The 19,046-nt window shown below is 32.2% G+C and overlaps 1 protein-coding gene across 1 annotated transcript in view; it reads right to left on the bottom strand.

The window, feature by feature from the left end:
- Positions 1-5,952, bottom strand: part of LOC108916995 (calcium-dependent secretion activator) — a 54,696-nt gene extending 48,744 nt beyond the window's left edge. The window contains exons 1-3 of the mRNA XM_018723400.1: positions 5,862-5,952; positions 4,909-5,051; positions 3,375-3,767 (exon numbers count right to left, since the gene is read on the bottom strand). Of these exons, the coding sequence (XP_018578916.1) occupies positions 3,375-3,767; positions 4,909-5,025 (510 nt within the window). The 5' untranslated portion in view covers positions 5,026-5,051; positions 5,862-5,952. The remainder of the gene's footprint in view (positions 1-3,374; positions 3,768-4,908; positions 5,052-5,861) is intronic.
- Between the last annotated feature and the right edge of the window lie 13,094 nt (positions 5,953-19,046).

Below are 19,046 nucleotides of genomic sequence, written 5' to 3'. Positions count from 1 at the left end.
AAATTTTAATTGCTCTACCGTGCACAACACGTACTGTAGAGCGATCGTTTAGCCTGGCTGAGAAATACTATGGTACAAAATCATCTCAAAGGCCTAGCAATGATGAGTATACAGAGAAAGCTTATTTTTGACTAACATGAAGATTTTTATTAATAAAGTGGTCGACAAATTTTCAAAAAATCCGATGTTTTACCTAATTTCGTTGAATTTCTTTATTTTTTTATGATTTTCTTGTATTAAAAAAGGTTCATTAAAAATATTTCTAAAAAAAATTAATTCACTATTCAACCTATTTCTACCTATAATTTATATATCTCCCATCCTCTTTCTCTTATCTTGCCCCGTCCCCTCCCTAGCCCATTGGCCGACGACGCCCTTGTCTTAAGCAAAGTTTGTATTCATTGAAAAAGGTATTGAGTCGGTAAATCAACACACACCAAAAACCCTGAATAATTTATTTAACTCTGTTTAGAAATGCAGCCATTTTGGACCTTAAAATAAAAACAGTTGAAAGCAATTTAAGCAAAAAAATATTTATATGAACAAATATTACGATTTAGAAATATTTGTTTACCGAAATGCGGAACAGAAATCAACGGGTCCAAATAATTATTGTTTTAATTTCGTTTACAAATAACTTTTCTGGCGACTCTAGCTTAGTGAATATTCGTCTAATTCACGAATATTTGTCTACGCAAGTCAGGAGCTGGGTAAGAACATTTTATTTGTGCTTTTTCAAACGCACTGTATTAATGAAATCTAAACTGTTTATCTTAGTATTTATTGCAAGTTAATCAGCAAATACATCATAAAATACGTACGTTAGGAACGTTTTGGCGTAGAGAAAGCTATATTCTTTTTACACTGAATATTAAATTCATATATCAATGATTCCCTTGTTTAAAACTTTCACTGAATTGCAAACATCTTAAGATGTCTCATTAAATGTTGAAAACGAATATAATGAAAAAAATTAATAAACGGCTTTTCTGGAAAATCTATTCCAAACATGTCTTATTTATATTTGTCCAAAATCCGTGAAATAAACAAAATTTTAATTAAGTCTCAGCTTGTCCTCAATTCTTGACATTGAGTTTTTAATAAACAGCGACAAACAAACGGTGAAGGTAAAATGGAATAAGGGTACTCTTTTCATCTAACTAAAATGCAGGCTATTATCATAAATATATTTATTTCAGTGTAAAACGACAATATATCTGCGTAGCTTTAAAGTTTTTTTTTTTTTTTTCACTAGCAATCGAGTTGTTGGATTATCCGGGAAATCTGTGGCTTATGAAAAAAATTGCTTGGCATGTAAGAAGTATTTTAAGCTTTTGACAAGAGCATGCAGGTCAGACATCAATTTTGGAAGACACCAATGTCGTTCCTAGCTTCGCAAACGACATAAAATTACCTGAAAAGCAAAACCTCTTTCTGGTTGGGTTTCATGAAATCGTTGAACTCTGCTACGTGTTAAAAATGTCCTCTACAACAATAAGATGAACGTAACCCAATTACAGTCTGTTTAAAAAATCATGGGACACAAAATTTCTCTTTGAATCACATTCGTTATTAACGTGGAACATTTTAGAGGAGGCTAAATCGTAAGTTTTAAACATGTTTCTAAAAAGATTAAATAATAATTCAGCCGGTTAGGAGGCTTGTCGGTTTGGTCCAATTATTTTATCGACATGGTAAATCCGCAAAGGATACCGAATGCAACCTCCTCTAAAACATGTTCTCATAGCGTCGTTAGTATGTTGGTAGTTATGTGTACTCGAGTTTGATCCATGATTCCAGTTATATTCAACAGACTGTAAGCAAGCAAAAATAACTTGATAAAATTATATCGAAAGCCTTATATGACAGCTTATTATTACGTATACACCGTTATTATTTTTGCTTGATATATTTCATAAATAGAAAAAGAATGTTGGTATTTTATATGTCTTTCGTATCAGAAAATACCAGCATACCTTATTTCATTCGGATGAATAACAACCGCGATGTAGTTAAATTTCAGCATTGATTATTAATTACAAATATATTTGCCAATGTTTGTTTGTTGTACAGTATACCTACGCACCAACCACCAATCGATAGGGGATAAAAACGATATATACAGAGGGTAACGGAAATGATGGAGAATTTCCCGAGAAGTAACGTTACTCGCCAAAATAAGAAAAAATCGATCGTTTCCGACATAGAGGGTGTCAAATACACAAACGGCTTTTTCACATAACCATATAACATTGTTTTATTAAGGAAAATTTCATTAAAAACGAAAAAAGGGCTTGAAATGAGACCAGAGTACTTTTTTCGTTAATTTTTAATTTTTCCTTCAAGGAATTCTGAAGACTTCTTTGTCCACTAAATAGATTCAAAGAAAACCAAAATGCTAGTTTCATTTTATCAATCAAACACGCTCTCAGGGGTTCACGATGTTAAGGATACGATGCCTTGAAAGCATGTACTTCACCACTTGGTTTTATTTGATTATTTTAATGAAGCCTTCCAAAGACATAGCATATATATGTCTTTCTTCATTTGTAGATTCGATACCCTATATTTCGAAACGAAAGCTTTCAGGACACGTATGTCCATAGAAACCTTTTCATTATTTCAGCAAGTTATATCACTTTCCGAGGAACCTAACATTTCCACACCTATACAAGATGTAACAGCCACGTTGTGCCAATCAGGACTAATCCTTTCCGTGTAAAAAAAACAATAAAACACGATTCTCCATAAAACCGATGTAGGTTCTTCAAATATTATGTTAAACACAGTTTTTGATCAATTCCTCAAAAACCCCTTCATCGTGCTTTTTGGACTTTCAACTATAAACCGTACATTCTACGAAAAAATTTTGATTGGAGATGATCCATCCAAACCTGTACCTGTGGAAACTCCTCGAATTCTTCCAATTCCGACGTTATTGGTTGATTTTTGATCAGATTTTAATGTATGGGTTTGAAGTGTGATCAAAAACTGTGATAGGAGCGAACAAATTTTAGGAAAAATCGCCTTTGTTGTTTGACAAGAGGAATCAGGTCTGGTTTGCGAAACGTCGATGCTACACCCAATGTAGGTACCTGCACACATTGGTTTCTACACGTGCATACCTACTTTGTGTACTTTATTTATTAGATCGTATGTATGTGTGTGTTATGTCCTTAATCAACCAATTGACAACCTTGTAGTTTGTATTGTAAATTCGCAGCAGCAATTAACTACATAGTGCAAATATAATGAAAAACGGGCTGCAAATAAAGCCGTAGCCAAGATTTTGATCAACAAGTGGCAAACGCGAGCCTCGCGTTATCCGCAGCCCGCTTTGCATTGGATGTGCGTTCTGACGAATAAAAACTTACTTGAAATCTGTTGACGATAGTTTCTAATTGGTGTTTTGTAATTTTGGTTTGACGGCGAGTCATGTCAGTGGGTTGTTTCGCGTTAAAGGGATAGGCTATACATCTCGATATAAAAACATAAAGTTGGATTCTTCTCTTTCGTTCTTCTTCCTCTCGCTCCTGTTTCTCTTGTAAATCTACTTCGGTTTTTTCTGAGGCAACTGAAGGCGATGGACTCGTGGGTCGGGGTAAGGAATTTGCTCTGGAAGACCCCATACTGTGGCTGAGCGTCTCAGCCGATACGGCACTAGATGGTGACAATGAACGCTGTGCAACAGCTGTGTTATTGGGTACCTCGAGGTTCCCACTGCCCAACTCCGACCCATGCGAGTGATGATATGGGGATGATTCTGCCTGGAAAAGAACGCGACGGATTATTTGCGCTGCATTTGCATTTTCGCTTACGCGGCGTCTCCCAGTAGCGCACGGTAGTCGCACTAAAACCGCCCTCGCTTTTCTCCGTTATTACTCGAGATACATAAAAGTAAGAAGGTATTTAAAAAAATTATGACGCATGTACCACAAAGACAGTTGAAAGCAGCTTGAATTAATTTACCTACCTTTTAAATTGTTCTTTATTTAAAATGAAACGAACAAATATTTACAAAAATTAATAAACTTCACATATTTGCATGAAATAAACGGTTGTTGATATTTCACACTTTTATTAGTGTAGTTTGGATACAATTTGTTGAATGTGTTATTTGCAATCGCAGAATTTAATAAAACACATCCGGTTAAACCAGAAAGTACATGACAATTTGGTTATTGCCGTTTAATAATGTCTGTCTAACAGCGCAAAATATGTCAATTAAAAATCTATGCATTTATAACGTCATAGAGAATTTAATTCTCTGTACGGTGCACATATTTTTTTATACAGGCATCCAAAAATTTAGGTTATCTACAAATATGAAGATTCGCCTACGCTTAGCAGTTATTTTAAATACGTTTTTTTTTTAGTTTCTTAAGAAATCGCCAGCGGAAATGTTAAACGGCACGCCCTGTAGATCAAAATAAACAAAAAAATTTGAAATGTCCAAAATTAAAGCTAAAAATAAAATGAATTACAGCAACAGCTTAAACTCTTTGCTTTAATTGCGTAGTAATAATTTAATTTTCCTAACATCACGTTATTTCATGCAAAAATGTGCCCGAAATGTTTTAATCACCAATAATTTTGCGTCACTTTTCAATTGGTATTGATACCAAAGTGATTGTTAGTCATCGTGTCTTTTAACTGTGTTTACTAGTGTTACTGGCAAAATAATTTGTCATATGATAAAAAATTAAGGTGTAATATTTTGTTTAAGTCATGTTTGTCATACCAACTGGTGTCAGATCTTTTTTTCCACACCCTAGGTCATTTGTTGTGTCTAGATAGTGGTGGTGTTATTCCTCGTCTTTCAGTTACAAATGATACACATGATACAATTTTTAGATAAAATAATTTACGCGTATAATACATAATAGTGTCTGCTGAGTTAAAACTTACTGGGTGTTGATGAGCAGTCGAGTGATGATGGTGATGGGATGGCGGATGGTGCCCCACATGGTGGCCGGGTCCATGTTCTTCTTCACTGTCTTCCTCAGATGAAGATGGATCTATCATCTTCTATCTGCCTTCAGCCGCCCAATCTGCAAACAAGGCGATCGTGTTTTATTTTTTTTATTCGCTCAACTTCGTCCAGGCAGAATCCAATTACAAGCCAGAGTACAGCCAATAACGATACAAATTTGGGTTACATATAAAATAAAGGAAAAAACAAAGAAACAATTACAATAGCAGTAAAATGTACGATATTATGCTCAATATGTTTCAGTAATTAAGTACCTAATGATGAGCCGCTAAATATTTGATCGAATTTTGTTGATAGAAAGTGAGTAAATTTATTCACTAACGTACATAATTGCATACGCTTTCAACAAGGAGAGTCAATACGCCAAAATAATGCTCGATTGAAGGGAAGATTGAACAGCCCGTATTGTCGATACTCGGAAAGTTAATTTCTACAGCGGTTATTAAAAATGCTTTCAGCAGAAATTCATTTTGTTCTAAAACTCGCACAAATGCTAAATTAACTTCACGTCGAAATATTGAAAACGAACTCACTTTATAGGAAACCCCGAGCATCGATCTCTGTTTGGAATGAAGCGCATTGATTTTGATTTTTGTTCTATTCGTTGTAAATAATATAAAAATTGCCGCAAGTACACGATCACTAATTAATAAAATAATGTTTATTGTAAAAGGTCTTGAAAACCCACAGTTTTTAGAATATGTTATTAGTTAATAGATAAAAGATAAAGTTATATCTCCCCTCCAATTATTATCCTACATAAATTAAAAAAATATACGTTAATTACTGTCGCTGTCACTTTTGAAACTGAAAAAAACGATTTTTGGAAAAGCTTTTCATAGTTTTTATCCCATCCCGAACATCTTACCCTCTGGAGAAAAGTTGACCGTAAACACTACTTGCACTAAATGTACTCGTATATTGGGATCATCGACTGCTGCCTGAAGCTTGCTTCTTCCGACCGCTCGCAATTGACTGTTGGCAACGGAAAACGCTTTTATATGAAGATCAAGTGCATCATCCGTGCACTTGCGCCGTACGAAATGCTGCTTTTCATTGGGCGCAATTCGAAGTTGTGCACAATAATTTGATTTTCTTCAATGGGAAGGATCTAGGCGTTTTTAATATCCTCAGTGGAATTGATCGAGAGGAAGTTCATTGATTGCGATTCAATTGACAGGGAAAAAAAAGGTAAATTTAATAATTCACGGCCGAACTCTAACGTAAACCAATTTATTCTCGCTTATTGCTCGAAAGACAGCGTTAATTAGTTGTTTTTTAAACGCTAAGTGTGTTGACGGAAGTACACCTATGTTCTTGTGGTCCAGTTAAATGGGCCTTTAAATCGCAATTTTGGTCAACTTGCCAGAATTTTTGATATAATCTAGTTTGAGATATATAATAACAATAAATGACAATAATTTTTTTTCAACCCCCGGCCGGGGGTTGATAAAAGATAAAATAAAGGGGTTTTCAAGATAACTCAAAAGGGGTAAGAGTTAGAAAAAAATGTTTCTTATAAATGTTGTAGAACATAAAATTCTACATAAAAATGGTCTATTGACTTTTTCTTGTACTATTAAATTTAACGGAGTTAAGGAGACTAGAAATTAAGGGATGATTTCAGAAATTTAAAGTCAGCAGAAAAATTAATGAATTTTATATATATATTTTTCAATCTACTCTAAAAAATGTAAACTTTCTTTTCAGATGAATAGATATGTTTTTTAATTTTTAATATAAAAGTTATAACAATTTCAATTTTTTAATCGTTAATTTTTATGATTTAACACTAAAACTATTTTTTTCTATGCCATTCAATTGATTATTTAAAATAATGCTTTCGAAATTTTGTTTTACGACAAAAATACGTTCGCTTTGTGAAATTGTTATATATTTTTTAAAAATTAAAAAATATATCTATTTTTTCTGAAGATGGTTTATACTTTTTAGAGTAGATTGAAAAAAAAAATTATAAAATTCATCCATTTTTCTGCTTGTTATGATTTTTTAAATTTCTGAAATCATCCCTTAACTTCTAGTCTCCCTAACTCTGTTAATTTTAATAGTACAAGAAAAAGTCATTGGACCATTTTTATGTAGAATTTTATGTTCTACAACTTTTATAAGAATTTTTTTCCCTAGCTCTTACGCCTTTTGAGTTCTTGAAAAGCCCTTTTATTTTATCTTTTTTCAACCCCCGGCCGGGGGTTGAAAAAAAATTATTGTCACTTATTGTTATTATATATATATCTCAAACTAACTTATATCACAAATTCAGGCAAGTTAACGTAGATATTGTTATAGGAAACGTCAACTACAAAAAATGTAATGAATATAATGTACTTCTTTCAAGCAAAATACAGATTTTCTTTCCACATTATTATAATATTATTTTTTTATTTTAGAGAAATCTGAGTCTTCAATATTGTTCTTGCACAGACAAAGCAGCTTACGCTAAATGTAACACCATATGAAAATATTTGTTTACACCGGGTGAAATATATCAATTTTGTCATGAAATTTTATTAAAATAAGTTTTTTCTATCTCTTAAAATAAAAAAGTTAGACGGCCCTAAACTTTCTGTACTTTTCCGGTTTTTTTTATGATTACTCATAAAGTTGGCCATGAATCTCAAATTTGTTTTTACGAGCATCAAGGCCTCAAAAAATGCAACAAAAATCATATAAAGAATTTTGACGTGCATTGCGTATTAAGCGAGAAACATAGGAGTGGCCCTCCTATAGTAGGCAGCCTGTATATCACAAACTAACTTATATAAAAAATTCAGGCAAGTTGACGAAAATTGCAATTTAAAGACCCATTTAATCGGACTATTTAGCGAAGTTATAAAACGCTTTATAGAATTCGTTTTATAAACTTTTTGCTGATTTATAACGACGACCCCTAACAGTTTGTCGATTTGAGTACGACTATAAAACTTAAGCTGTTTTTGGTAATTATTTATTTCCGTCATTTTCAGTAACCCTTTTTTTTGACTGGGTACTTTTGCCATATAAAATAAATAACCCCTTGTTCCAAAGGGATCGATCAATTCCTAAACTTAGTTTTGCCTAACCAGAAATATCTCACATGACAAAATATTATTGTGGAGTATTTTTCTGGAATATACAGTTAGATGTGAGACACCAAAGAAAGATCGAAAATTAAAATTTTAAATATTAATCATTTTTAAGGCGCTAAAAATATTATTTATTCATTTTCTCGGAAAATTAACATTACTTCTGCCAGGTAGTCCAAGGAAACATTTCCACCTGTATTATTCGCACAATAAGACACACGACAATTTTGATAAGGATGGGACATATATTAAATCATTTGTGGGCGGAGCTATCTCAGATTCAAACTTATTTGGGTCCCAGAAACAGGCAATTTTTATGTTCAGCCGCTCTGGTACGTACAAAGGGTGAAAATAGTTTAAATTGTTTTTACTTCAACACCCTGTGACTTCGAAACAGTTTTTATGTCATTTCTTTATAATGATTGTTAGTTGTACGTGATAAATTGTGCTAAAACTCGACGGACAAAGTGAAAAACTTATTATTACTGTCATATTAAAACTATGAAAAAGTAAAGAGCTCTAAGTTCATCGTCATAAAATACTTTCCTTTTTTTGACGGAACCAGATTAGATTGTTATTCGAGAACAGATTCTGCTTTATACGTTAATTCCACGTTAATTCAATATTTCCTGGTTTCCTTTCATATGTAAAATGAAATATTTAATATCTCTGCAATTCTGATAATTCCGGAATCTGAATATTTGTGGATCAGATGAAATTAAAATTCCAGTCAGATTGGGTTATTTGAAATAGCAAGAAATAATTTTAATATAACTACCTCAGATTTCTGTATTATGACGTTTATGTATACAGTATGTCAGCGTTAAGGTGAACGCTTGCAGTAGGGAGGAGTTTTCAATTTTGATATAGGATACTTAAAAATAAATCCCTTTCGTCTTTCTATGTGAGATTGACCTTTAGGTCCAAACAATTGTATTTTAACTTCCAATAATATTTCTACGATCCAAAAAATAATTTAAATATTTTTTTTATCAGAATAATTGCTACGCTACTGATTTTTTGTTATTTTAGATTATTGAAAAAAATATTTTTTATATTCAATCTAATAAAAGCAGCTTAAAAACAGTCAAATCTAAGTTATAATACAGGTATATTTATGATATACAACACATATATTCAGCGCCGAAGGGCTACGGAGGCTGTAGCCCTGGGTGTCACGAGATCGGGAGACCTCGGTAAGAACTGGCAGTGTTTAGGTTTTGAAATTTTATATCGACAAGTTGCAGATTGCATGACATTTTTTTTAAAGAGGTCCTGTGTAGGTCCTGTAACCCCGGGCCTCATCATAGGTTAGTCCGGCTCTGGTCGTATTTCAACAGATAATATATCGGATATTTTAGGCCGTAATGCGCTTCTCGGGGAATGCCAGGTTCTTATTTTTCACTACAGAAAATTGTTATAACGTATCAAAAATCTGGCAGAATGTTCGTTTATAAAACCGTGGAATTTAACCAAAATTATTCTGAGGTAGCTATTTGATGTAAATTCCTGTTAAAATAATATGTGAGTAACATCATTGAAACTGAAATTATAATACATACCCTTAAATGTTGGTCGTAGCAACTATACCGTATGTTTACGTTTTACGCAGTGGGAGAAATTCATAAATTTATTGAAAATATTAACAAGTGTTATTAAACAGTCCAATTTTTTATTGTAGTTGCTGAGCAAACTTAGTTAATAAATAATTTCAAAGGAATCAAGTCCAATTTACATCAAGTTTCACTGAGAAATTATTGAAAAGTTAAAGCCAGTCATGTTTCTTCTTGAATTTATTATCATCAGTGAAGTGTCGACAATTTTGTATGTTGTACATAACAATTAATTCGAGGTCAAAACATTTGTCAATTTTTTTGTATGTGAAAAAGGCCAATAATTGGTATAAGTCTTTCCGAAGTCAGTTGAAGATGTATAAAAACGCCTAGCAATAAAATTTAATGAGTTTCATAGGCGTCCTAAAAAAGTTTTCTGCTAACGGTAAAAAAAATAATAATAATTTGTATATAATGTGCAGATATTTCTATTATATGTTCATTTGATCAACAACATATTTTCATTACTTATGTCCTCAATTTTCTTTATATAAATTATAATCGTAAATATTTAAAATGAGACGCTGACAGTGACATTGAATATGTAAATAATTATTTTTAAATTCTAAATCTGTTTCATCAACAACCGGTCTACTAATTCAATGTAATTCGTTTTGTTCCGTTTCAAAAGGTCTCCAAAATGCCATATTGTAATAATATTAGTAAACAAAATGTCTTATTTCTCCCTTTCGCAATTGTAATATGAATGATTAATAGAAGGTGCCTATAATAAATTAAAATTACCTGAATTACACCAAACTCCGCATTGCTGCACTGCACTGCTAGGCAATTTGTCGACAACTGAAATTTATGAAACTTATGACCGGTCTCCCAGTGCGGCTGTGTGTGTGCGGCGTTTGCCCACGCGCGCATTCTTCAACTGGGCGACCAGGCCTGTATATAGGTATGGCTAAATAAATATGTGAACAAGTTTTTCAAATATTTTAATGCCAAGTTGCTGCGTAACAACCGAGCCTGCCTCTTCGGCTTCAATTGAGATCAGAAAGACTTATACTAATGATTGACGGTTGTGATTCTTCAGGCCATTTTAAACCTAAACTATCCCGTTTCTGATATAAACTCGAAAAAAGGAAGCCAGTCCCTTTATGAGACATGGGGTGTTTAGAAAAAAAATGACATACGTTCAGGGCCTAGTAGAACATAAAAAAGAATATGGTACTTTCGTGTTTTCTTTTGTTTTTGAAATACAGCCCGTTTGAAAATAATTTTTTAAATCACTTTTTGAGCTATGAAAAACAAATTTTAGATATCAACCCAACTTTTTTTATGTATCCAGCAAAATATCATTTCGCGCAAAAAATATACTCTTGAAATTGCAGTAGTCTATTATTTTCGAGAAAAATATAAAAATATATTGCTTTAACTGTTGTATATTAAACAAAACTGTTTAAGTTGCTTGAATTTATAAAGAGATCCTCTAGTTTCTGTATGACTGATTGTATCTGGTTGTTAGTAGTAAAAATTCGGAAATTTTTCTGGACCTTCTCAACTGCCATATCATCTGCAAATAATACGACCTTTCCAGTATAGTTATGTGTACATATATCATTAATATGAATAATAGAAAGCATTGTCCCCAGAACAGTACCTTGGGGGCCACCATATGTTACAAATTTATGCTCGCTTATGTGTAACTGTTAATAACTGTATTATATATTAGAAAACATTGTCGATTTATTTGTTTGAAAACCATGTAAATTTGTGTAACGTAACTTTACTTGTATGTCATTTTACATTAACGTATGTGACATCAAAACAACCAACGGTTTAGAGATTATAGTGTGTAATTTGGTACAAAATTTTTGCGACGCATATCCACAAAATAAGAGTACTCAATTTGTTTAAAATCAAAGCGGCACTCATTTTTTCAACACGCCGCTACAACAACAGTTCTCAATTAACTGAGACAAATGAGCGCGCGTTTTGCTCCCAATACCTTGGCCTTGACTGTAGTGTTGCAAACCTTGTTGAAAACAAAAACCATAGAGAAATGGTGCTTTCATGTTTGTATATATTTTATTTCAGTGATTCGGCCTACTTCAATGTTTCGGATTACTCAGAAAACGCTCTATATATAAAATTTATCGAGGCGTCCTTCAGCCTGAAAAGCTAATACGGTCATGTCGGAATTATGCGGGCATTTTACGATATTAGGTACATCTGTTACGTTTCATACATATATTACTAGCTTCAGAGAATAGCAGCTTTATGTCTGGTAGACAGATATTACAGATTAATTTGGAAACGTGTGTAAAAGATAACGGTGCGAGCACATATCATGGAATATAAAATGTAAATGAGGCGAAAAATGTACCAGAATGAGAATTTTAGACAGCATGAAATAAAAATGAATTCATGGATGAATTCCATACATTATTAAAGAAATAAATTGCATATAATTTAATATAAAATACATATTTTTGAAATAAATTAAATATAAAATAGAATTTCCATTTAATAAAGTATTGTTTGATGGTCATCTTCCCACTTGCTTTTTCCCTTGATATATTCAGGTTCCTCTTAAACATATATATAAGCCCTCTAGATATATTTCATACAAAGGAAAAAATGTCGAGTATAATTATACATGCAAAGGTATATACTATGTAAACGATTTTTATTACTGGCTCTTGTTAAAAAAAACAAGGCTCTTGTTTTAAGTTTGCTTGCAGACACATATCGCAACATTTAGTAACTTTCCTAATTAAATTACGTTTAAAAAGTCTTTCGGGGCTTTTGTTTAATTTTAATTTTGATCCGCAGTTTTGAAATTCTGCCTCGAAGCTTTTCGATTGGACATCCTTAGCTTACCCGTACATTTAGTTGATTGGATACGGTGTATAAATATGGAATCATGAATTTTAACAGATTCGGATACAATATTCAGAATGGCGCACTTCCGAAAACGGCAACAAAAAATAGAAATATACGCACTATTAAGATTTTTTTCCTAATAAAGTTTTACAATCAATTAGCTTTTATTGTCGTTTTTTTGTATTATTTTAGATCGTTCTATTTTGTATTATTATACCTATTTTATTAATTGTCATTAAAATATAATTATATTTAAATATGACTTCATAAGTTTTAAAGAGGGAGGGTCATTTGACCTTGAAATGACCTTGGACGACTTTTAAATGACCTGATACAGACAAACTAACCTTGGATTCTAACCCAGCGACCCCAAAATCCTGTATGGTGGTTAGACTTGATTGGTCGGCTTTTTCTCAATTTGATCTTGATATGACCTTGAAACAACCTTAAAATGGCCTGATACAGACCAACTAACCTCTCATTCGGACTAACCAACCCAAAAAACCTAAACACCGAGATCCTTTGATTTAATACACTTTTTCTCAATCTAACCTCTGTGATCTTGATCCTGACTAGGAAGGAGGGGAGAGGTCCCGTTTGGGGTGTAATCGATTAGTTATTCGATATATATAAAAAAAATGTTTTTGCTTGTTATTTCAACAATTTTCATCCAAAATTAAAATTAATTTTCAGAATTAATTGGACAAATTTAAATTTTAATTTGGGGCGGTGAAAATCGCATATTTAGTTCTTTATACTTTGACATTATCACTGAAAATTTAACTGAGTTGTCAACATGTCACTCCAAACATACCTAGACCATTCAAAACCGGTATATGTCGGGTGGGTTAGTTTGACGAATACTCCTAGCTGTATACTAGATATGGATTGTATGATTCAATGCTAGTAGGGGCATTAATTCGCAGAGCTATTTCTCGTAATATCCTCAGTTTAAAAATTTGGAGTAATTGTTGGATGTTTGACTTCAAAGTTCAAAGCATTCTTTGTACAAGTGGATAACTTGGCATTTTGATGAAAACAAAAGATAAACCATAACATAACATGACATGACACATCATCGTAGTCAAAAAAATGTGCTGAATTAAAAAATGCGAATATCGAATATGGCGGCCATGAGGAAAATAAAAGTTGAATGTGGTTGCTCTGTCTTGATAGATGCCACAGCTAATATCACAACATATTTGTTTTATTTTAATTTATTTTCTTATCAGTTTTTGTACTTTTGCGTTTGCTTTTACTTTACTTCAAAAGCTATTAAGTTAATTGAAATAAAAAGATGACATCGATATTTAGGTACGCTAAAAAACTTCAAAGACAATTTGTAAGTGAATGATAGTGTAGGAAACAACTACTCTGCATACTATAGAGTTCTATGCTATACAAAGACTGCATTTGACCTTTAGAAATACGTATAATAGTTTATTTTTTCAAATTCCCTCTTTTTAACCTTTTTTTTAGTAATATATCATACCCCGCCGCTGAACAAGCTAGTGTGACCTCAAACAACGGCGCGCGTGAGACGCAGCGCATGCGCAGTTGGGAACTGGGCTACGCATTGTTGTCAAATCTCATAATTTAAAGGAAAGGTTATTAAAAAGTAAATTTCCACATAAGTAGGTACACTGAAAAAAAAAGTATTTGGTTCAAATGCGCAGATTGTTTTAAATATAAGTATTTGCCGTAAATGTTATTTTATTCTATTCAAATATAAATGCTTTCGTCAAACTATGTGAAATATTTGATGTAATCTATATTTTTTCTTAGAATTTTATATTATTTGTAAATATACATAATTTAATTCAATTCTTTTATAGTTTTGCAATTTATTATCTCGGCCTTAGCTACAATATCTCTTACAGTTCATCATAAACTGCAAACATATTAGTTTTAGAACTACCAGTTCCTTAAAATATATATATTTAAAATTTAGTATTAACGTAGGAATTATTCAAGACAAATTTAGCAAATTACAATCAAACTTATGTTTTCTTGAAAGAAAATTGTAGCAGGTCACAGAATGGCGTAGGTGGGAAGTAGCACGATAGATGGAGGCACTTACGTTTTTTCTTGAAAGAACATATTTTCTTACGTAACGTGCGATACCTTAAAATCAAATGAACATTTGAAGCAAGAAATTTTTTTGCGTGTAACTGTAAAAACTTGAAATGATTTTAAAAAAATATTTCGATCAGATTAGTACTTTTATTTATTTTTTCATTATGTTCGTTTGTTAAAACAGCAAAAATAGATTTTTAAAACATAAATTAGTTTTATTTCAATTTGTTAAAAACTATTTTTTTAATATTCGACGTTTCGTCCACATTAACATCAAATAACACGTCATTATCATATTAAAGCAATCAGTTTACACTAAATTATTTTTCATTAATTTCGCTGTCGAACTTAAAAAAAATCTATTTTCGATTGCTAACTTTCTACATATTGGTTAATACTTGGAAAATCATGTGAAAATTTTTTAAAGACAACTTTTTTAACATTGACATCAAAAAAAATATGGTGACTAAAATAACACGTCATCATATTAAAATTATCAGTATTCATTAAATTATTTTTCATTAGTTTCGCTGTCTAACAGTTAATTATAAAATTATATATTTACTATTAGTGACGTATCTACGTACCAATTAAATTAGTTGTTAGTATTTAATAAGTCATGTAAAATTTTATATTCGGCACTTCGACCACAGTGATATCAAAATTATATGGTGACTATATAACACGTCTCTAATTTATACAAAAGTAGTCTGTTTTACAAAATTATTTTTCATAATTTATTGTCATAATTTTATTCCTAATTTTTGCGCAGAAAAACTATAAATTCCATCTTCAAGATATTAAATTGCATCGTTTAAAATGCATGACAAACAGGTCGAAATCCTGATGTACAACAAAGAGAAGTCTCAAACAAAAATTTTTTGATCTCTCTCGAACTAGCCACTCGCTGAAAACTTAATAACTAGAGTCAAGAATAATAATCCATCTGCAAATCAAGTTGCTCGAGATGAGCCAAAAATGGAATTCCAATCGTTGTGGAATGAGGCCCGTAAGCGTTTCGCCTTTGTTTGAAGCTGCGCTACGTGAAGCAATAAATAGGTAGGTTGCCATAGCAACCTGGTTTAATTCATACTTTTCATGTATCTGGTCGGTATCGACCGATGTTACTATCTTGTGATCAGCTGGATGTTGAGTAACCGCTTTGGAGTATCTGTCAAAGAAGCCCGTACCCATCATGTACAGGTTCCGCGATTTTCAATTTCCTATGTAGTATCTTCGTTGAACCTGAGTTAATAACTCATTCATAAAGAGAAGTGTTTGGTTTTAGGCATATTTCCGATATTATTTATAGCTTCGTTCTATAAACGTAAATAGAATTACGTAAGTAGTAAATAAAGCAAGCAAGAAACGAAGGAAAGTGTACACTAATCGAAACGCAAAATAAACTTCTTCCGGCCTGTTACCTCAAAAAGAAATGAAATTCTTCTCTGTAGTAAACTTTATATTAATTCTATCGCAAGGAAAATAATGGGAAATAGTTTTATAAGTTTTTTTACAGGATCACAGCTGGATTCTTGGATTAATCTTACAAGATTGGTCTGACACTGCAAAATTATTGCAGGATACATTTAATGAAATTCGTTTGAATTAATAAGATTTCTATGAAGTATGTACATAAAATCATAAACTACCAGGAATGAAAATTTAAATATCCACTTTTATAGTGTCTAAAGTAAATGCAAAAATTTCAGAAATTTAATTGTATCTTGAGAACCGGCCCAGACTTAGTTAATTGATCAGAATCGACATCCAATTAACGTAAATATTGAATTAACTTACATTCTTATTGTATTTTAAACTTCTTAAAAAATCAATATCCGAAAGTTTGGTAAAAAACCTTTTGTTTCAAATCAGTACTTATGTTTGTATGATTTTTCCACCCTAAAAATTTTTGACAACGCATGATTCGAGTGATTTTTTTTGTCCATAGCCTTTTAGATTTACATATTGAACGAGTTCATCAATTTATAATGTACCTAAGACAATTTTTTTATAGAAGCTTAATGTTTCAAAATTTAATAAGTTTCTGTTTCAGTTTAACAAGCTAGTAGAAAATTAGCTACTAGCACTGCCTCATAATTTGTGAATAATACAGTCTGCTTATAAGTGATTTTTACAATTTTAAGCATTATTTTTCCTGTTGTGTCAAAATTTTACATTGTTTCCATTACAACAAAAATAAACTTTGGAGGGGCGTTATTATGAATTTTAGATTATTTTAAGATAAATTAGTTTCTCTAGTTTGTAATAAGTCCAACTTTGAATTATAATAGCCCTACTATATATTTCAATACTGCAAACGTCATGAACAATTTAGTAAACTTTTTGCCAAAAATTTTAACAGCAAAACGAAAAACTTGCCAAAAAGATTTTTTCCAACAAATCCTCGTCTTAAAATTAACAGATTTAAAGCTCACGGATTTTCATCGATTTGAATGCCAAGACCTACTTCACACATGGATATACTTATAACAAACTAAACCACCATAGCATATTTTATACAATATAAATAGGTATCGATTGATGTATCGTCATAATTAAAATAAATATCAGGTGTTGTTTTCCACACGCGTGTATTATCAGTGTTAGTCATATGGGAGCATTACTAATACTAATAACAAACTATAATTAACCTGCCCTTTGGTAGTGAATTAGCATTTTCACTTAGTCACGATTCGAAGGGTAGGTGAAATTTTAGGAGACGAAAAAAGTTAATTTACTAGGCTCAGTTTAAAACTGAAATGTGTAAGGTGTTTTTTTAAGTCTACGTCATAATTTCGGTTGTTTTGGACAGAAAAAACTTAATGAACCAGGGGCTGAAAGTACTTGATGTAGACTGGTGAAACTTGGGCATACGGTTTAATTAACTAAAGGCAAAAATTCCCTGAATTGGTATATAGATCTGTTAACTAGTGGCGGAGATAGTGGGAGGTACAGTCATCAAGAACCTTGGAATTTCGATACCACTGGATATTTGGGAAATTGGAAGTTCGTCTAATTCCCAGCGTTATTTCTCCAGTTTATTCGATAAACGGACCAATTTCCAATGTTTGCCTTCTCTCCTTGACATATGACATATGACCTGCATCAACATTTATTAATCAAAATCATTATTCATCTTACCATATTTTTGTATTCACTGCTTATAGGGTCGAAACACTCAAATGAGCTGACCTGAATTGATTTTGGAACGTGACTTAACAGTCACCTAATTTAATTAGGTACGTCTATTTACGTATCACTACGATACGTATAGCTTTCATTCGGTACTTCAATCTAAAAATTATTATTTATGTAATAAAATAGGTACTGGATAATATTTAGGAATCATTTAATTTTCAGTAGTATCTTATGGTGAATTGTAATATGTGCAATATTTTTTCGAGAGAAAACAATCGATATTCCCTTAAAATATAATTTCACACATTTTCTACCACAGTTTTAAATGGCCCCAGAGACAATATTTATACTTATATACTTATTATATATTTTGTAACACGTATAATTAATTCAGAATTAAATTGTATTACATAATTCTTGCGATTGTTTCGCACAACGCAACAGCAGTTTAATTTGCTGAAATACGAAAGAAAATCGCGCAAAATTTAAGAGTGTAGTGTATTTACTTAATTTGTTATAGAAAAATAATCAAGGATAATATATATTTGGAGTTATTAATGAAATAATAAAATAGGATGATGTATGTAAATAGCGTTAATAACGTGTTACGTCATTGGCGCTTGCGCAGAGGAAGCCAAGGAGGCACCGGCACATGCAAATATGCAGAATCGATGACGCTAAAATTTATTTATTTAAACAAAAAGCGAAAAGTAGGCTGCTAAAAGGCGAAGCAGAGCCCACTGACCTTAAACTGTGGATGCGTAGGATCGCTATTTTTTATGCTATCCCATTCTGTGAGGAAACTGTCTATATGTACAACACCATACAGCCACGTGTATATGTTACCGCCCTAGCAGGGGCAAGGGGAGCACGGATATGCGGAAACTGTGCTGACAACGGAACGCGACGAAGAACTGGCAACGACTATATTCGCCAGTGGGGCAATAGGTATTCAAAAAACTTTCGTATTGATTTCTCTGTGGTTAGGGGTAGAGAGTAGCGCGTCCTCAGTAAGTTTCATGTCGGTACGGATGCGCCATTGTAAATGCGCAAACGCAAGCGCATGTTTAGATTTGCCAAAGATCGTTATTCTTTGACATGTTACGCGCCTGCGCCGTGAAGTCGTCAGTTTTTCTTCATGTGCATCTTTTCATATGAAAATTTTCCAATTTCCATATTACATCGGTAATATCTTTTTTCAAACATCCTGATAATGTTTTCCTTTACCGGAAAAAACATCGCCGAAAATGGGGCATTAACTATTTTGCTACCCTCGTATACACAAATGTGTAACAGGTGAAATAA

This window comes from Anoplophora glabripennis, unplaced genomic scaffold (genome assembly GCF_000390285.2).
Source record: "Anoplophora glabripennis isolate ALB-LARVAE unplaced genomic scaffold, Agla_2.0 scaffold2, whole genome shotgun sequence".
In the NCBI taxonomy this organism is placed as follows: Eukaryota; Metazoa; Arthropoda; class Insecta; order Coleoptera; family Cerambycidae; genus Anoplophora; species Anoplophora glabripennis.
The sequence above is the reverse complement of the archived record's forward strand: the minus strand, read 5'-3'. Positions and strand labels throughout refer to the sequence as shown.